This window comes from Zootoca vivipara, chromosome 2, assembly GCF_963506605.1.
Source record: "Zootoca vivipara chromosome 2, rZooViv1.1, whole genome shotgun sequence".
Classification (NCBI taxonomy): domain Eukaryota; kingdom Metazoa; phylum Chordata; class Lepidosauria; order Squamata; family Lacertidae; genus Zootoca; species Zootoca vivipara.
In genome coordinates this window covers 12,673,259-12,689,147 of record NC_083277.1, presented here as the reverse complement: position 1 = coordinate 12,689,147, position 15,889 = coordinate 12,673,259, and the positions used below count along the sequence as shown (strand labels likewise).

General features: G+C 45.8%; 1 protein-coding gene across 1 annotated transcript in view; it reads right to left on the bottom strand.

Moving 5' to 3' along the window:
* The window catches only part of LOC118080127 (uncharacterized), a 73,717-nt gene that overhangs the window by 12,013 nt on the left and 45,815 nt on the right, over positions 1-15,889 (bottom strand). Inside the window, exons 20-28 of the mRNA XM_060270989.1 lie at positions 15,480-15,665; positions 14,855-15,028; positions 12,771-12,866; positions 12,091-12,227; positions 7,961-8,099; positions 6,650-6,802; positions 5,188-5,283; positions 3,081-3,218; positions 1,840-1,937 (exon numbers count right to left, since the gene is read on the bottom strand). Coding sequence (XP_060126972.1) covers positions 1,840-1,937; positions 3,081-3,218; positions 5,188-5,283; positions 6,650-6,802; positions 7,961-8,099; positions 12,091-12,227; positions 12,771-12,866; positions 14,855-15,028; positions 15,480-15,665 — 1,217 coding nt within the window. The remainder of the gene's footprint in view (positions 1-1,839; positions 1,938-3,080; positions 3,219-5,187; positions 5,284-6,649; positions 6,803-7,960; positions 8,100-12,090; positions 12,228-12,770; positions 12,867-14,854; positions 15,029-15,479; positions 15,666-15,889) is intronic.

Sequence of the window (15,889 nt, the reverse complement as noted above, 5' to 3'; positions counted from 1 at the left end):
TCCTCATAGTTTGGCTGCAGATTCCTCACCCCTGTTCTGTCTGAAGTGATACAGTCCATAATTCTGCAATCTCTTCCTAGTACCTCATTCTGCATAATACTGAATGAATCCCCTCCAACATTTCTCTGATGAAAATAGGGACATCCCCTCCACCATTTCTCCAATGAAAATGTTGTTGTTGTTGTTGTTGTTGTTTAGTCGTGTCCGACTCTTCGTGACCCTATGGCCCAGAGCACGCCAGGCACTCCTGTCTTCCACTGCCTCCCGCAGTTTGGTCAGACTCATGTTCGTAGCTTCGAGAACACTGTCCAACCATCTCATCCTCTGTCGTCCCCTTCTCCTTGTTCCCTCAATCTTTCCCAACATCAGGGTCTTTTCCAGGGAGTCTTCTCTTCTCATGAGGTGGCCAGAGTATTGGAGCCTCAGCTTCACGATCTGTCCTTCCAGTGATCACTCAGGGCTGATTTCCTTCAGAATGGATAGGTTTGATCTTCTTGCAGTCTATGGGACTCTCAAGAGCAGGCATCCCCAAACTTCGGCCCTCCAGATGTTTTGGACTACAATTCCCATCATCCCTGACCACTGGTCCTGTTAGCTAGGGATCATGTGAGTTGTAGGCCAAAACACCTGGAGGGCCGCATTTTGGGGATGCCTGCTCAAGTGTCTCCTCCAGCACCATAATTCAAAAGCATCAATTCTTCGGCGATCAGCCTTCTTTATGGTCCAGCTCTCACTTCCATACATCACTACTGGGAAAACCATAGCTTTAACTATACGGACCTTTGTTGGCAAGGTGATGTCTCTGCTTTTTAAGATGCTGTCTAGGTTTGTCATTGCTTTTCTCCCAAGAAGCAGACGTCTTTTTATTTCGTGACTGCTGTCACCATCTGCAGTGATCATGGAACCCAAGAAAGTAAAATCTCTCACTGTCTCCATTTCTTCCCCTTCTATTTGCCAATGAAAATAGGGATGTCCTATTCCATACTCTCCAACATTTCTCCAATGAAAATAGGGACATCCTAACATTCCCTCCAACATTTCTCTAATGAAAATAGGAACGCCCTAAGGAAAAGCGGGACATTTCAGGATCAAATCAGATATCAGGATGGTGTCTGTAAATCTGGGGCTGTCCCTGGAAAATAGAGGCACTTGGAGGGTCTGCTGTATGTAGATTTGGATAAAGAGGTCCTGTGCAGGAGGTGGCTGGAAAGCAGGCCCTGTGGTTGCTAAGCAACCACACCATACTTCCACCCAGCAAGTTTCACAAGGACCCTCCTTAGCGATGGGGGTACCAGGGGAAGCCCCAGCTGGCACTATGCTTGGAACAAACATTCTCTGTCTACTCAGAGGCTCCAGAAGCCATGAACCCAAACCAGATCTCCACTTAGATGCCAAGTATCCTTGTTTTTTGCAGGAAACCCCTGGATTTTAATCCGTTTCCTGCTGTTCTCCTGAATGGAGAAAAATCCCGGAAACCCCCCAGATTTCCTTCTTGCCAGGGAGCCTCCATTTTGGGTGCTGCTCTTCCCATGTGTGGGCTCCGGAAATAGGGCAGAGCGGCACCGGAAGTCGCTTCTACGCATGCCGGTGGCCATCACCAAGATGGCCGCCGGACATGTGTAGAAGTGACTTCCGGTGCTGCTCTGCCCTATTTCCGGTGCCCACACATGGGCAGAGCGGCCCCGGAAGTTGTTTCTACGCAACGTCTGGTGCCGCGCTGCTGCTGATCCTGCATTTTTCAGCGGGAGACTTGGCAGGTATGGATCTCCATCAGACCGCTACTAAAGAACCAGAGCTCAACCAGAATGCTACTACAGAAAACCCTTGTCTCCTCCTCACCTGGATTCTGATTGTGACGTGCCAGGGATTCTTTTCTTGGTCCTTTGCTTGTGTGTGCTCCTTGGCTAAGCCACACATGGACAGAACCTCACTCTCATCTGGAAAGAGAAAAGGTTGTCACCTTCAGCTCCCCAGGAAAGGAGAGAGGGGCCTCGTGGGTTGAGAAGGAGGCAAAAGGGGCAGGACTCCTGGGTTCCTCTGGGAAAGGAAGTGGGTGGGGACTGACAGGAGGAAGCAGCTGAGAGCACCATAGCTGCCAAGTACCCCGTTTTCCCTGGGAAACCCCCCGTTTTTACTTACCTTTTCCCGGTGGTCCCCCGTATCACTTCGTCTCCCGTTTTCCTCCGTTATTTTCTCCTGCCAGCAGCCATTTTTTTTCTTTCCGATTTGCCCTTCTATGGGCACCAAAAATGGCCGCCGCCGGCTTCAAAAGTCGCATCTACGCATGTCCGGAAGTGCATAGACGCGACTTCCGATGCTGGCGGCGGCCATTTTTGGTGCCCATAGATGGGCGGAGCGACACCGGAAGTTGTGTCAACGCACTTCCTGACATGCGTACAAGCGACTTTTGAAGCCGGCGGCGGCCATTTTTGGTGCCCATAGAAGGGCAAAGCGACACCGGGAGTTACATTGACGCAACTTCCGGTGTCACACGGCTGCCGGTCCCAGATTCTACAGTCTGGGACTTGGAAGGTAAGGAGAGCACCAGCTCCTTGGTTATACACTGAGCCAGTGCTGCGGGGCTGCTAAAGGGCACAAGAAGTAATGGGTGAGGCCAAGGGCTTGACCAGTCTGACACGCTGCTTTCTACAACAGCCAGCCAGGTGCTTCTCGGGAAGGCCAAGTTCCCTAGCGACTGGGACTCACAGATAGAGTCCCTCTGAACCTGAAAGTTCCATGTAGCCATCATGGCTAATATTTTTCACGTATGGTTCTAATCTACTCAAGCTACTGGCCATTATGGCACTTTCTGTTCAAGCTGAGCAGCACTAAGACCTGTAGGACTGGCCTGTGTCGTGTGGGTGCTCCCAAACATTTCCCAGAATCCTCTGCAAGGAGAGAAAAGCTGATGTGGAAAATGGCCATTTGAGTTGGCATTTGATAAACTTCTCTTTGCTGTGTCATAGATACTGAGGAGGGGGGATGGAGAGGAGGCTGGGAGTCAGATATTTCTGGGAAAGGAAATGTTGAAGGACAAGTTGGGCGGGTGCTGAAATCCCTCAAATGAAGGTTCGCCTTACCAATCATTTCTTCAAAGGCATCCCGTACTTCATCGTAGTCTTTGAGCTTGAAGACGTGTCTTTCGCCGGGCTTCTGAGATGCCAAGGCGTTCACATTCTCTATAGCGACCATGGTCCCGATACCAAATATGTAAACATCTAGGCACAAGTGGGGGTGGAAGGCAAGGGTGAGTCAAGAATTTATAAGACTCCCACATGAAGAAAATAAAAGGAAAAAAGCACCAGCATGCGACAGAGGGAAAAAGGCCTTCTAGTGCCACAGTAGTTCATGGAAGAAGTACAGTGGTACCTCAAGTTAAGAATTCATTCTGGAGGTCCGTTCTTAACCTGAAACTGTTCTTAACCTGAGGCACCACTTTAGCTAATGGGGCCTTCTGCTGCTGCCGCCGCGCAATTTCTATTCTAATCCTGAAGCAAAGTTCTTAACCCGAGGTACTATTTCTGGGTTAGCAGAGTCTGTAACCTGAAGCGTCTGTAACCCGAGGTACCACTGTACCTCTGAAATAAGGCAAGGCAGGCTCTTTGATTCTATGCCCTTTTCGTAGTATGACTTCTGATCCCCTCTGGCAAAAGTATAAATTCATCCCGTAGGGGACTGTTACCCTGAACTACAGATGCAATCATGCAAAATATTTGTTCCTCCTGTGCATGTGAAAACCAGCATATGCAGCCAAGGACACATGGTAACAAGTAAAAGAGATAACATCTTGCCAAACATTGTTGCCCCATGGATTCATAGATCAGTGTTCTTCAGCCTTGTTCTCTTTGTGATGCTGTATACCCTGAATTGATTTATGCCGACTGTTATGCTGTGTGTGTACACATGCACACAGTTGTATTGTATTGCACAGTTATATTGCTTTATGTGGTATGCAGATTAAATGCAGCCTGCAATCCACATTTGGTGCCTAAACATTTGCTTGACAAAAAAACCCACCCTAAATGATAGTAGTGGGAATGACCAAAGCCAATGTACAGGCAAGATATATCATAGAATGAATGAAATATCCTGGAATTGTAGATTTGGAAGGTAGAATCATAGAATCATAGAGTTGGAAGAGACCACAAGGGCCATCCAGTCCAACCCCCTGCCAAGCAGGAAACACCATCAAAGCATTCCTGACATATGGCTGTCAAGCCTCCGCTTAAAGACCTCCAAAGAAGGAGACTCCACCACACTCCTTTGCAGCAAGTTCCACTGCTGAACAGCTCTTACTGTCAGGAAGTTCTTCCTAATGTTTAGGTGGAATCTTCTTTCTTGTAGCTTGAATCCATTGCTCCGTGTCCGCTTCTCTGGAGCAGCAGAAAACAACCTTTCTCCCTTCTCTATATGGCATCCTTTTATATATTTGAACATGGCTATCATATCACCCCTTAACCTTCTCTTCTCCAGGCTAAACATGCCCAGCTCCCTAAGCTGTTCCTCATAAGGTATCGTTTCCAGGCCTTTGACCATTTTGGTTGCCCTCTTCTGGACACGTTCCAGCTTGTCTGTATCCTTCTTGAACTGTGATGCCCAGAACTGGACACAGTACTCCAGGTGAGGTCTGACCAGAGCAGAATACAGTGGTACTATTACTTCCCTTGATCTAGATGCTATACTCCTATTGACCAGAATTGCATTGGCTTTTTTTAGCTGCTGCATCACACTGTTGACTCATGTCAAGTTTGTGGTCTACCAAGACTCCTAAAGTGAGTCAAGATGAAAAGTAGCTATGAGTGGCTCAGCCAGTAGAGCATGAGACTATTCTTAATCTCTGGGTTGTGGGTTTGAGCCCCACATTGGGCAAAAGATTCCTGCATTGCAGGGGGTTGGACAAGGCATAGTCCAGGCATCCCCAAACTTCGGCCCTCCAGATGCTTTGGACTACAATTCCCATCATCCCCGACCACTGGTCCTGTTAGCTAGGGATCATGGGAGTTGTAGGCCAAAACATCTGGAGGGCCGCAGTTTGGGGATGCCTGGCATAGTCCATTCCAACTCTGGAATTCTATGATTCTATGAAACCATTCTCAAAAAGGGCGGCATTGCTGCTTTTTACTATTCCCACCCACCCACCCCCACCCCACTCCACAAAGCCCAACATTGTTACGTGACATGTCTTACCCAAGAAGTCATTACGAACGGGCTGGCCGGGAATACCGAGGAACTCCTTGATTTTCCCAATGACAGGAACAGGGCTCCCTCCCATGTTGTAGTCTCCTGGTATGAGGGGAAAGGGAGAGAATTTGGTGAGCACAGAAGAGATGATACTGGAATGCCCTCCAGCTTTGGGAGGGAAAGACTACAAGGCCATGTATTTAAATATTTTGTTGTATTTTAATATTGTGTTGGAAGCCGCCCAGAGTGGCTGGGGAAACCCAGCCAGATGGGCGGGGTATAAATATATTATCATCATCATCATCATCATCGACATCGTCATCATCATTCCCTGCATGCTCTGGTCCATGGGGTCAAGGAAGAGTCGGACACGACTAAACAACAACATTATTCCCTGTTGGATCAAAGAAAACTCCACTTTTAACAGTCTTGTTAGGAAGCCCACAAGCAGGGCCGGAAGACAACACCCCCTCCCCTTTTGTTTGCCCCCCCCTCCCAGCATCTGGTACCGTACTCGGAGGAATATGGACCCTGTAAAGCTGGAAGTTCTGCTAAATGCCGTTGTTTGGAACCATTTTGAAGGGAGTTTTGGCCTCCCAGCCAACAGTCTCTCCAGAGAGGAAAGATGCGTTGCACATTGTCGGGAACACCTTATCCTTAGTCGAAACAAAATATCCTTAGGTCCTTTAAACTAGGGCCAGGGCCTTTTCAGTATTGGCCCCAACTTGGTGGAACGCTCTCTCACAGGAGACCAGGGCCCTGCGGGATTTGAAATCTTTCCGCAGGGCCTGCAAGACGGAGCTTTTCCACCTGGCCTTTGGGTTTTGATTTGGGCCATTTTAAAATGAGGCTGCATTTTAAAACAATTTTTAAATCTAAATTGTATTTTAATCTGCATTTTAATCAATTGTTTTTCTTTTATTTTTTATTGTAATTTTATTGATATCAGCCGCCCTGAGCCTGGCTCTCACTAGGGAGGGCGGGGTATAAATAAAATTATTATTATTATTATTATTATTATTATTATTATTATTATTATTATTATTTAAAAACAGGCCAACAACATTGCTCCCTGGATAGAGAGATTTTATCAAAGACAGGATTTGGGTTAAGCCCCCCCCTCCCCGGCCACCCACTCATGTTGCAGTCACCCAGGAATAGAATAGCACACATGCTCAGGGGCACTCTTTGTGGACCCATTATGGGTAAAAAGAAGCATGAAAGGCAGCAAGCCTTTTAAGTACTAGAGGTATTTCCAAGCTTGCATCTCTGTACTGGAACTGTTTTTAGACATCTTATTCGTTTTATCATTTACGTGTTTGCTGGGACCTGGGCTCCTTTGGGAGGAAGGATGGGATAGAAATTCAAAACAAAGGAATTTCTGAAATCATTGTTCTAATAGTTCTTTTTATAAGGGGGAGGAGAGGGTGACGATGCAGGTAACATTCCCCCTTCCTTATGGTCTCACCGTCAGTCAAGAGGAGGATAACATGGCGGGTGGTGGTGGCAATGGGAGCAGGATTCAACCCCTCCCTCAGTTGGTCTGCTTGCTGGTTGATCATCATCTTATAGACAGCATCCAGACCTTTGTAAATGTTGGTTCCAGGCCTTAGCTTGTGTTCTGCAGGAAGAAGAAGAAGGATTCAGCTCGTGGCAAACAACCCACTTGGTGGACAGCTGAGGAAAGCCTTAGTAGGCCTCAGGGGCTTCCTTGTAGGGGGGGGGGAACCAGGCCTCTACAAGGAGCGATGGGCAAATGTGCCAATTTGGGTTTCTCATTTTTCCAGGCTTCAGTTCAGTTCTGCACATTTCCACATCACTTCATTGAAAATCCCCTTAAAATGCATACTTTATCTTTCCAAAGCAGTTTTCCCCGGTATAATCTACTGCTGTACATTTTTTTCATGAAGAAAGATGCCTTTATATGCAAAACTGGCCCTAGCAAATGGACTATTGTGCATGTTACTTGGCCAGAGAACTGCACTGCAAAATTCAGAGATATTCATAGAATTGTAGGGTTGGAAAGGGCCACAAGGGTCATCTAGTCCACGCAATTCAGGAATCCTTGTCCAATGTGGGACTCGAACCCACAACCCTGAGTTTAAGAGTATTACGCTCTAACAACTGAGCTATCACAGAGAAATATGAATTTCAAAGGGCAGCTGTGCCTTGGTTTGTGTGTGTTTCTGGCAAGCGCAAGCCAAACAGGTTGGCCTTTAAATGTGAACTGAGCCAAATTTCAGTCAAACAGGCTGCTTCTATTTTGATAGAAAAACAGTTGTGGGATGCTGAAGCAGTCTGGAGCCATTTGCCAAATATTCCCCCTCCAGACTGCTACTTGTCCCCCAAAGGTATAGGTAAAGGCAAAGGGACCGCTGACCATTAGGTCCAGTCGTGACCGACTCTGGGGTTGCGGTGCTCATCTCGCTTTACTGGCCGAGGGAGCCGGTGTACAGCTTCCAGGTCATGTGGCCAGCATGACAAAGCCATTTCTGGCGAACCAGAGCAGCGCACGGAAACGCTGTTTACCTTCCCGCTGTAGCGGTACCTATTTATCTACTTGCACTTTGATGTGCTTTCGAACTGCTAGGTTGGCAAGAGCAGGGACCGAGCAATGGGAGCTCACAACGTCGCGGGGATTCGAACCGCCGACCTTCTGATCGGCAAGTCCTAGGCTCTGTGGTTTAATCCACAGCACCACCCTTCCAATGGTGCATAAAAACAACCCCCCCATAATTCTCCTGCCCAGTCCCTTAACCACCTCCCTAACAGAGCTTACCATTATATTTCATGGCCTCCAGCTGCTCAATCACCCAGGAGGCATCATTGCTCTTTGGGTTGGTCGTACTCAAAACCTCTTTGCTGTGAGTGGCAAAGGTGATGATGCCGTACCGAGGGAAAGTGTCATAGCTGGATATCTATATTGAGAGGACAGATTGTCAAGAGAAGGAAGAACCTTCATGGCAGTTGTTATCATTATTAGTTTGTTCAAGCTGCACACTTCAGGTTGGCAGACAGCTTTCGTGGTGAGTTCCATCTCTGAGGACAACCAGAGACCATTTCAGGAGAGGGAGGGATGAACTCAATTAACCATCTTCCACCTCAGACTTCCACTTGGATCGCAGTAGAAGATGGCTGAAAATTCCATCTCTCCGACCCCACAGGCTGATTTACGAGGCTGCCAAGGGGAGTATGCAGCCTCCCGTAGCGCCCCCCCCCAGGATATGGGGGGGTGCAGTCTCACCCGCAGTGGCCCATTACCAGCTTTGAGCTCGGAAGAAGGGAGAAGTGGGGGGCCCTGGGTGGAAAGCCCCCGTGGGAGTTCGGATCCCCCGGACGCCATCTCTACGAGCAAAATCAGGCTCCATGATTTAAGAGAGAAATTAGATATGAGTCGTGGACATGCTTCAGACAAAGAAGGAGATTTGTACTGCAAACTACAGCCACTGAGAAAACAAAGGATTGAAGAATGTCTTTCATCAGATTAGAAAGCACGCGACGGAACAGAAGGGGAAGGCTGGAACTTTATAATTGTGTTTTATATCTACTTAATACCCTCCTTCCGGATGAGCCGTTTAAAATATTTAGAAAGCAAGCGAAATTGGAATTAGACTGTGTGAATTGAAAATCTAAATAATAATCGAAGTTTATGATCGAGGATCTGTTTGGAATGTGGTCGAGGGTTCCCTAAATTTATGGATATCAGAGAGAAGCAAGCTCGTTAGCAGTTGGAAACCTGTCAAGAAACCGCTGAGATATGACGCAGCTTTAAAGCCACTTTCAGCCATCTTAAGGGACACCCGGTCGTAACAGCAGTCAAAGGGGGAGGGAGCCATAAATAAAGACATTAGATTTGTGTATAAGGTTGTGACTTGGCAAACCTTCCCTAAAAAGGTTGCTGTGTGCAACCTTTGAGGATCGGAGTCGCTAGCTGTAAAGAAGATTCATGGATTTACAGACAGACTTGGCAGGGTGCCAGCGTGGAGGAAACTATGCTAAAATCATAAAAGGGGACTATAATATAAATTCATATGGAGTTAAATATGATTTGATTAAAATTTGCTTGCTGGAAGGGACTCAGTGACTTGGAAGAAAGAAGAAGAAGGAAAACAAGAAGATTATGGAATAAGATCTGGACAATGGGAAAGAATTGCAGCGTAAAAAGAGGGCCAGAGGCCTTCTGAGTCTGGAGCATGGGAAGTCGATAAATTTGTATAATTTGGCAGAAGATTAATTGTTTAATTGATATTTTTATAATTTGTATAATTGGAAGATGGATTAGGTATTTAAATTGGAAAATCTAATTAAAATGTTTATTAAAAAACAACAACAACCACCTTCCACCTCAGTGTAGAAATTACAGGGGGAAGGGGTGTTACTTTGTGCTGCGTTCCTTCCAAACCTGGAAATTACTAGGTTCTCACTCTGTCCACCTCCTCAAACTATTGGGTTCTGCTTGCAAGGTGCCAGGACTCTGATATCTTCTCCTGGAAATCCCAACAGTCAGATTCCAGTGTCTTCCTTCCTGCCCCATCTCTGTTACCACAGCAAGTCTAGCAGACTAAAATTTGCGCATTGAGAGCATCATCTAGCTTACGTTTAGCAGCATGTCTGAGTGCTTACTTGGTCAGCTGATCCCAACGGTCAATCCCTGACCACCTGGCCCTATAAAGCCCTAGCCTCAGAATCTACTCCCCTCAGTTCAGGAGCATTGTCTCTTGAGAAACCATCTGCCTCTCTCTCCCTCGGCCTTTCCTGAAAAAAAAACACTGGAGCTGCAGCATGGCTCCCAGCTCAACTGATCCTGCAAATAAATTAATCTCTCTAAAATAGATCTTCACGGCCTGCATCTTCTGCATGGTTATTTGTTAAGGAAACCAAGTTCTTTCTTTTTAAGTTGCTTGGAACTCTTTTTCTTCTTTACTTTTACTACTAACGGATGTAGGCTTAATAAAAAAATTCCTTCAGTAGCACCTTAAAGACCAACTAAGTTTATATTTTGGTATGAGCTTTCGTGTGCATGCACACTTCTTCAGATACACTAGAAACAGAAGTGTCAGACCCTATATATATACAGAGGCTGGTGGGGGTGGGTGGGAATGGGAGATGGGCTGATGGGAGTGGTAAACCTGTAGATGGGTGTTAATGGCTGCTGATGGCTGCAATTAGTCCTGGGCTGAGGTGCTAAAGAAAGCTTGATCATGCATAATGAGATAAGAATCCGATATCTCTATTCATCCCAGGTGCTTCCATGGTTTTAAGCTTGGTAATGATTTCCAATTCAGCAACTTCCCTTTCCAGTCTGTTCCTGAAATTTCTCTGTAATAAAACAGCTGCTTTGAGATCTTGTATAGAATGTCCTGGGAGATTGAAGTGTTCTCCTACTGGTTTTTCAGTCTTATGGTTCCTGATGTCAGATTTATGTCCATTTATCCTTTGGCGTAGGGTTTGGCCTGTTTGTCCAATATAGAGAGCTGAAGGGCACTGTTGGCATTTGATGGCATACACAATGTTAGAAGATGAGCAATTAAATAGTCCTGAGATGGTATGTTGGATGTTGTTGGGGCCAGTAATGATGTTGTCCGGGTGTATGTGGCAGCAAAGTTGGCATCTGGGTTTATTGCAGGCTCTGGTACCAGTGTCCATGTTAAGTCTGGTGGTTGTATTATTGTGGGTGAGGAGTTGTTTAAGATTGGGTGGCTGTCTGTAGGCAATGAAAGGTCTTCCTCCCAGAGCTTGAGAAAGGGAGCTGTCATTGTCCAGGAGAGGCTGTAGATCTCTGATGATGCGTTGTACTGTTTTAACTTGGGAGCTGTATGTGATGACTAGAGGTGTTCTGTTATTTTCTTTTTTGGGTCTGTCTTGCAGCAGGTTCTCCCTAGGTATCAGTCTGGCTCTGTTGATCTGTTGTTTAACTTCATCAGGTGGATATTTTAGTTCTAAAAAGGTTTGCTGTAGATCTCTTAGGTGAGATTCTCTGTCTGTAGAGTTGGAACAGATACGGTTGTAACGTAGGGCCTGGCTGTATACGATGGATTGTTTGGTATGTTTGGGATGGTAGCTAGAAGCATGTAGATATGTTTGTCGGTCAGTTGGTTTTCTGTATAAGGTGGTGTCTATACGTCCATCCTGTATTTTTATAGTAGTGTCCAAAAAATGTATTTCTTGCATTGATTGGTTCATTGTTAGGTTGATGGTGGGGTGAAAGTCATTGAATGTCTGGTGGAAGGTTTCCAGGGTCTGTTGTCCATGTGTCCAGATAATAAAGATATTGTCAATGTATCGTAGGTACAAGAGAGGTTTGAGTGGGTAGGAGTCTAGGAAACGATGTTCTAAGTCTGCCATGAAGATGTTGGCATACTGTGGGGCCATGCGGGTGCCCATGGCTGTGCCGCTGATCTGGATGTAGGCTTGTTTGCTATAACTACCAAAACTCTGTGAGTAAAATCTTCACTTATTTGCAAAGCTACGTTCTGTGATTTATTCTAGCCTAAGTATTTTCATGGGAAATGTCTGTTTAAAGGTGGATGAGGGCAGATGTAAATCTAACCAAGTTTCAATGTGCTTGGAGCAATTGCCATTGTGCTAATGCTGCTACAAAACAGTAAGAACCTCTCTTCCAAACCTCTCTCCAACTGACTATATATCATCTTCTGGGCCCTCTGTCCTAGAACTCACCCACCCCCCCGTTACGAACCACTCAACCACTCACCTACTCTGACTTTTGGCCTACTTGGACTAACTTTGCTCCCCACCAAAGTTTTCACCCAGATCTGACAACTTTTTATTCCACTGATGATCCTAGTCGATAGAGATGGGGCTTTACAGCAGACCTCTGCTTCTACACTGTTCTCATGCTACTCTTCTTGAGGAACGGGAGAGCACAGAAAGTTTCTCAGCCTACCACACCTTCTCGATGAACTTGATGATTGCATCCCGAGCTTTCCGAAAAGTTGGCTGACCAATACTTCGAGAGGCATCAAGGACAATGTAGATATTCATTGAGCCATCAACCTCAATCTTGATTTTACGCTTCCCTGTAGCAGCTGTGGGGAGGAAAGAGCCGCAAGAGGGCAGGTATCAGCAAACTTGACAAATTCAGAAAGTTAGCAAAAAATACCCCCAGCTGACACCCTGCTTATATATTTGTCAAAAAGAATCCATTGCAAACACACCTAATCAAACTATATATAGAGGAAAGGAGTACCATCTCAAAAACAAGCAATGTTCCCAGTGCTGTTTGCTCCAAAGGAAATTTGGTAGCACTTTCCTGGGTTATCTTACCACTCAGGAAAATGGGGAGCATCTCACAATGCGATTGTCCCACGCCTGCAAATTGGACCTGGGGTAGAATCATAGAGTCATAGAATCATAGAGTTGGAAGAGGCCACAAGGGCCATCCAATCCAACCCCCTGCCGAGCAGGAAACACCATCAAAGCATTCTTGACATATGCCTGTCAAGCCTCTGCTTAAAGACCTCCGAAGAAGGAGACTCCACCACACTCCTTGGTAGCAAATTCCACTGCCAAACAGCTCTTACTGTCAGGGTATCCTTGCACAAAACCCAACCTTGCTCCCAGAAACTTACAAATATTTCTGTTGGAATCTGCAGCCTCAACCACTTCAGTGAGGGAAGAGATGAATTTGGAGGAGACCTCTTCTGGAGTGTCAAAGGTGAAAGGGTCTGGGGAGGAAAAGGGGGAGACAGGGAATTAGCAATCTGGAGTGTTAAGAAGTTGTTCGCGCAAGGAGATTCTGAAGCCAACTTGAAACGAGGAAAAGGATGCAGGTCAAAGGATGGGGGCCTCTGATCTCGCCAGATATGGTTGAATCCCCCCCCCAATCCCATGAATCAGACAACTGATAGTTACCACAAAACATGGTTCCCTTGCATTTGCAAAATGGAACTAGAAACACAGGTTGAAATGGGATTCCAGTTCTGATGTGGAAGCAAACTGCAGTTTGTTGGATTTGGGTTTCATGGTAAACTACAGTTTGCTCAAAACCAGGAAGGGAGGAAGGAAATTAGACTTACATGAGGGTAAGAGGGAGGGCAGAGCACGAGCCTGAAGCCCATTCATGACTGGCCATTACATGCCTCTCCTACGGGACCGCCTCTCCTGGTATGCCCCGCGGAGGACCTTAAGTTTGTTTTAAGAATTTTAAGGTATATATATATATATATATATATATATATATATATATATATATATACACTGTTCATAAACATGTACATGAATGTACAGGCACATGTCTGAAGCAGCACAGGAAGACAGGCCTGACTGACACCATTTTGACTCTCTCTGACCAGAATCACACACACATTTCCACATGACTATCAACTTGGGAGCCATAATCCTGTAAGCCAGAGGCTCTGCCAACTGGACATTTCCCCATAAATGGTGCCAGGCTGCTAGCCATCTCATTCACAATGGAAGACTCCTCCGAACAAAAGATAGTGATCAACTTTTAGGAAACTGTTAATTTCTCTTTGTGTTTAGGAATTTATACCCGGGAGGGGTGAGAGGAGGACTAGGAGAGGTGTCAAAGGTGCTCCGATTTCTACCTTGAACCCTCCCTTTTTGTGAGGTATTGATTACGTAGCTGTGATGTAGGAATGATGTATTTTGGGGGTGTTTCTTGGTGATGGGAAAACTGATAAAAGTGGAGGCTCTCTTTTGTTCTGGGTTCCTTCCTTGTTCTCCTGCGTGAGGGGAAGGACCCTGTTGCAACAGCATAAATTAAGACTTTGCTTCTCAAAATTCTCTGGTTGGCCTCTGTTATATTCTCCGACCGATGGAGAACCCAGTAAGGGCTCTTGCGTACCCCATAAGGGAATAAGGGCAGATTTTTGCTTAACAAGGTCCACAAATAACAATATTTTGTATTGGCCCCGACTTGGTAGAACGCTCTCTCACAGGAGACCAGGGCCCTGCGGGATTTGACATCTTTCCGCAGGGCCTGCAAGACGGAGCTGTTCCGCCTGGCCTTTGGGTTTTGATTTGGGCCATTTTAAAATGAGGCTGCATTTTAAAAACAAATTTTAAATCTAAATTGTATTTTAATCTGCATTTTAATCAATTGTTTTTCTTTTATTTTTTATTGTAATTTTATTGATGTCAGCCGCCATGAGCCCGATTCTCACTGGGGAGGGCGGGGTATAAATAAAATATTATTATTATTATTATTATTATTATTATTATTATTATTATTATTATTTCAACCTTGAATGCATGAACAAATCTGAAGTGAAGGCTGGTTATCCTCCAGTATATATATACTGTATATATATTTTTAATAAATAAACTTGGGTTGCCATAGCAGGAAGCAGGAAGCAGAAACTTTTGTTTTGGGCTAAAGTTGTTGAGGTGTTTTGTGGTTTGTTTGTTTGTTTTGCAAAATCTTCCCCCCAAATACCAGTTTCTGAGCAATTTTTTGGAAACATTCTGCAAAAAACCACACTTCCACAATAGGTTGCCATACATCCAGGTTTTCCCAGACATTTAAACCGGCTGACGAAAATTCTGCCTGGATCTGACTTTCGGCAACCAAATCCCGGCATTGTCCAGGAAATTCCAGATGTATGGCATCCCTAACAGGGTCACAGTTCTTGGTCCACTCCTCCAGGATTTAACCTCCAATTCCAGAACACATATGTTGCCCCCAGCTCACTTCTACATTCCGGTTCCGATCCACTCCAGGCTCCTGATTCTTGGCAAATCCGCTCTTTGGATCCCACAAAAGAGAGTCCTCTGTCACAACTGTAGCGGACTCGATCTTCAATTCGATACTGGGCGCCATCCTTTTGGGCACCAATGGGGATGCCAGGGTTGGGGCAGTGGCCCGCTAGGTAAGAGAACAGAATCACAATCATGCAGCTGTTGCTATAAAGTATGTTCTTGTGTCTCGGAAATGCTGTGTGCATGCAACAGTTACCTGCCAATGCCCAAAACAACAAGCAGCACGCAAGGGCACAAGATTCAATCAAGTGTTATTAGTACAAAAAAAGAGAACAATAAGAGAACAATTTCCTCTTTGCAAGGATCTGAGAACAATTTCCTCTTTGCAAGGATCTCGATCTAGAGATTCACGTTCTTGCAAGGGCTTAACTTACCAATCGCAGCTTGCAGAGGAGCAGAGTTTGTGCATGTTGCTTTGGTTTCATATAGTGACTCAGGTCTTGACTGACCACACAGAAGGTGCCAGATGGATAGAATCGAAAGAAGGAAGTGAAGAAAAATGAAATCCCCAAAGGAGAAACGGGCGGAGCTTGCCAGTAAATGCATGCTAAACTCACCTCCATCATCGCATATGGTTGTCTCTCCACTCCATTTCCCATTGGGGAGGCAGGTGCGATTACGTGACCCCCGCAGCGTGTAACCCTGGTAGCACTCAAACCTCAGTTCCTGACCTACATCGTAGGATCTCTGGCGGGGCTCATACAGGCCATTTTCGAAATCCAGAGGCCTGAAGCAGGTGATGTCTGAAAGGAATAGAAATGTCAGTAAGTAGGATCTAGTCATTTGTCTGCATCCTCTGACCAATCAAACATCTCCTCCCCACCCACCCCCACCCCACATACAATCCTCAGATGCTGCCATTTAAAGCCAATTCTCTCCTGGTGCTCTGAGGCTGTTCCAGCCCCAAATGCTATTTGAAAAGTGGGAGAAGGCTCGAGTTGCAATTCTCACAGCAATGTTTGATGCG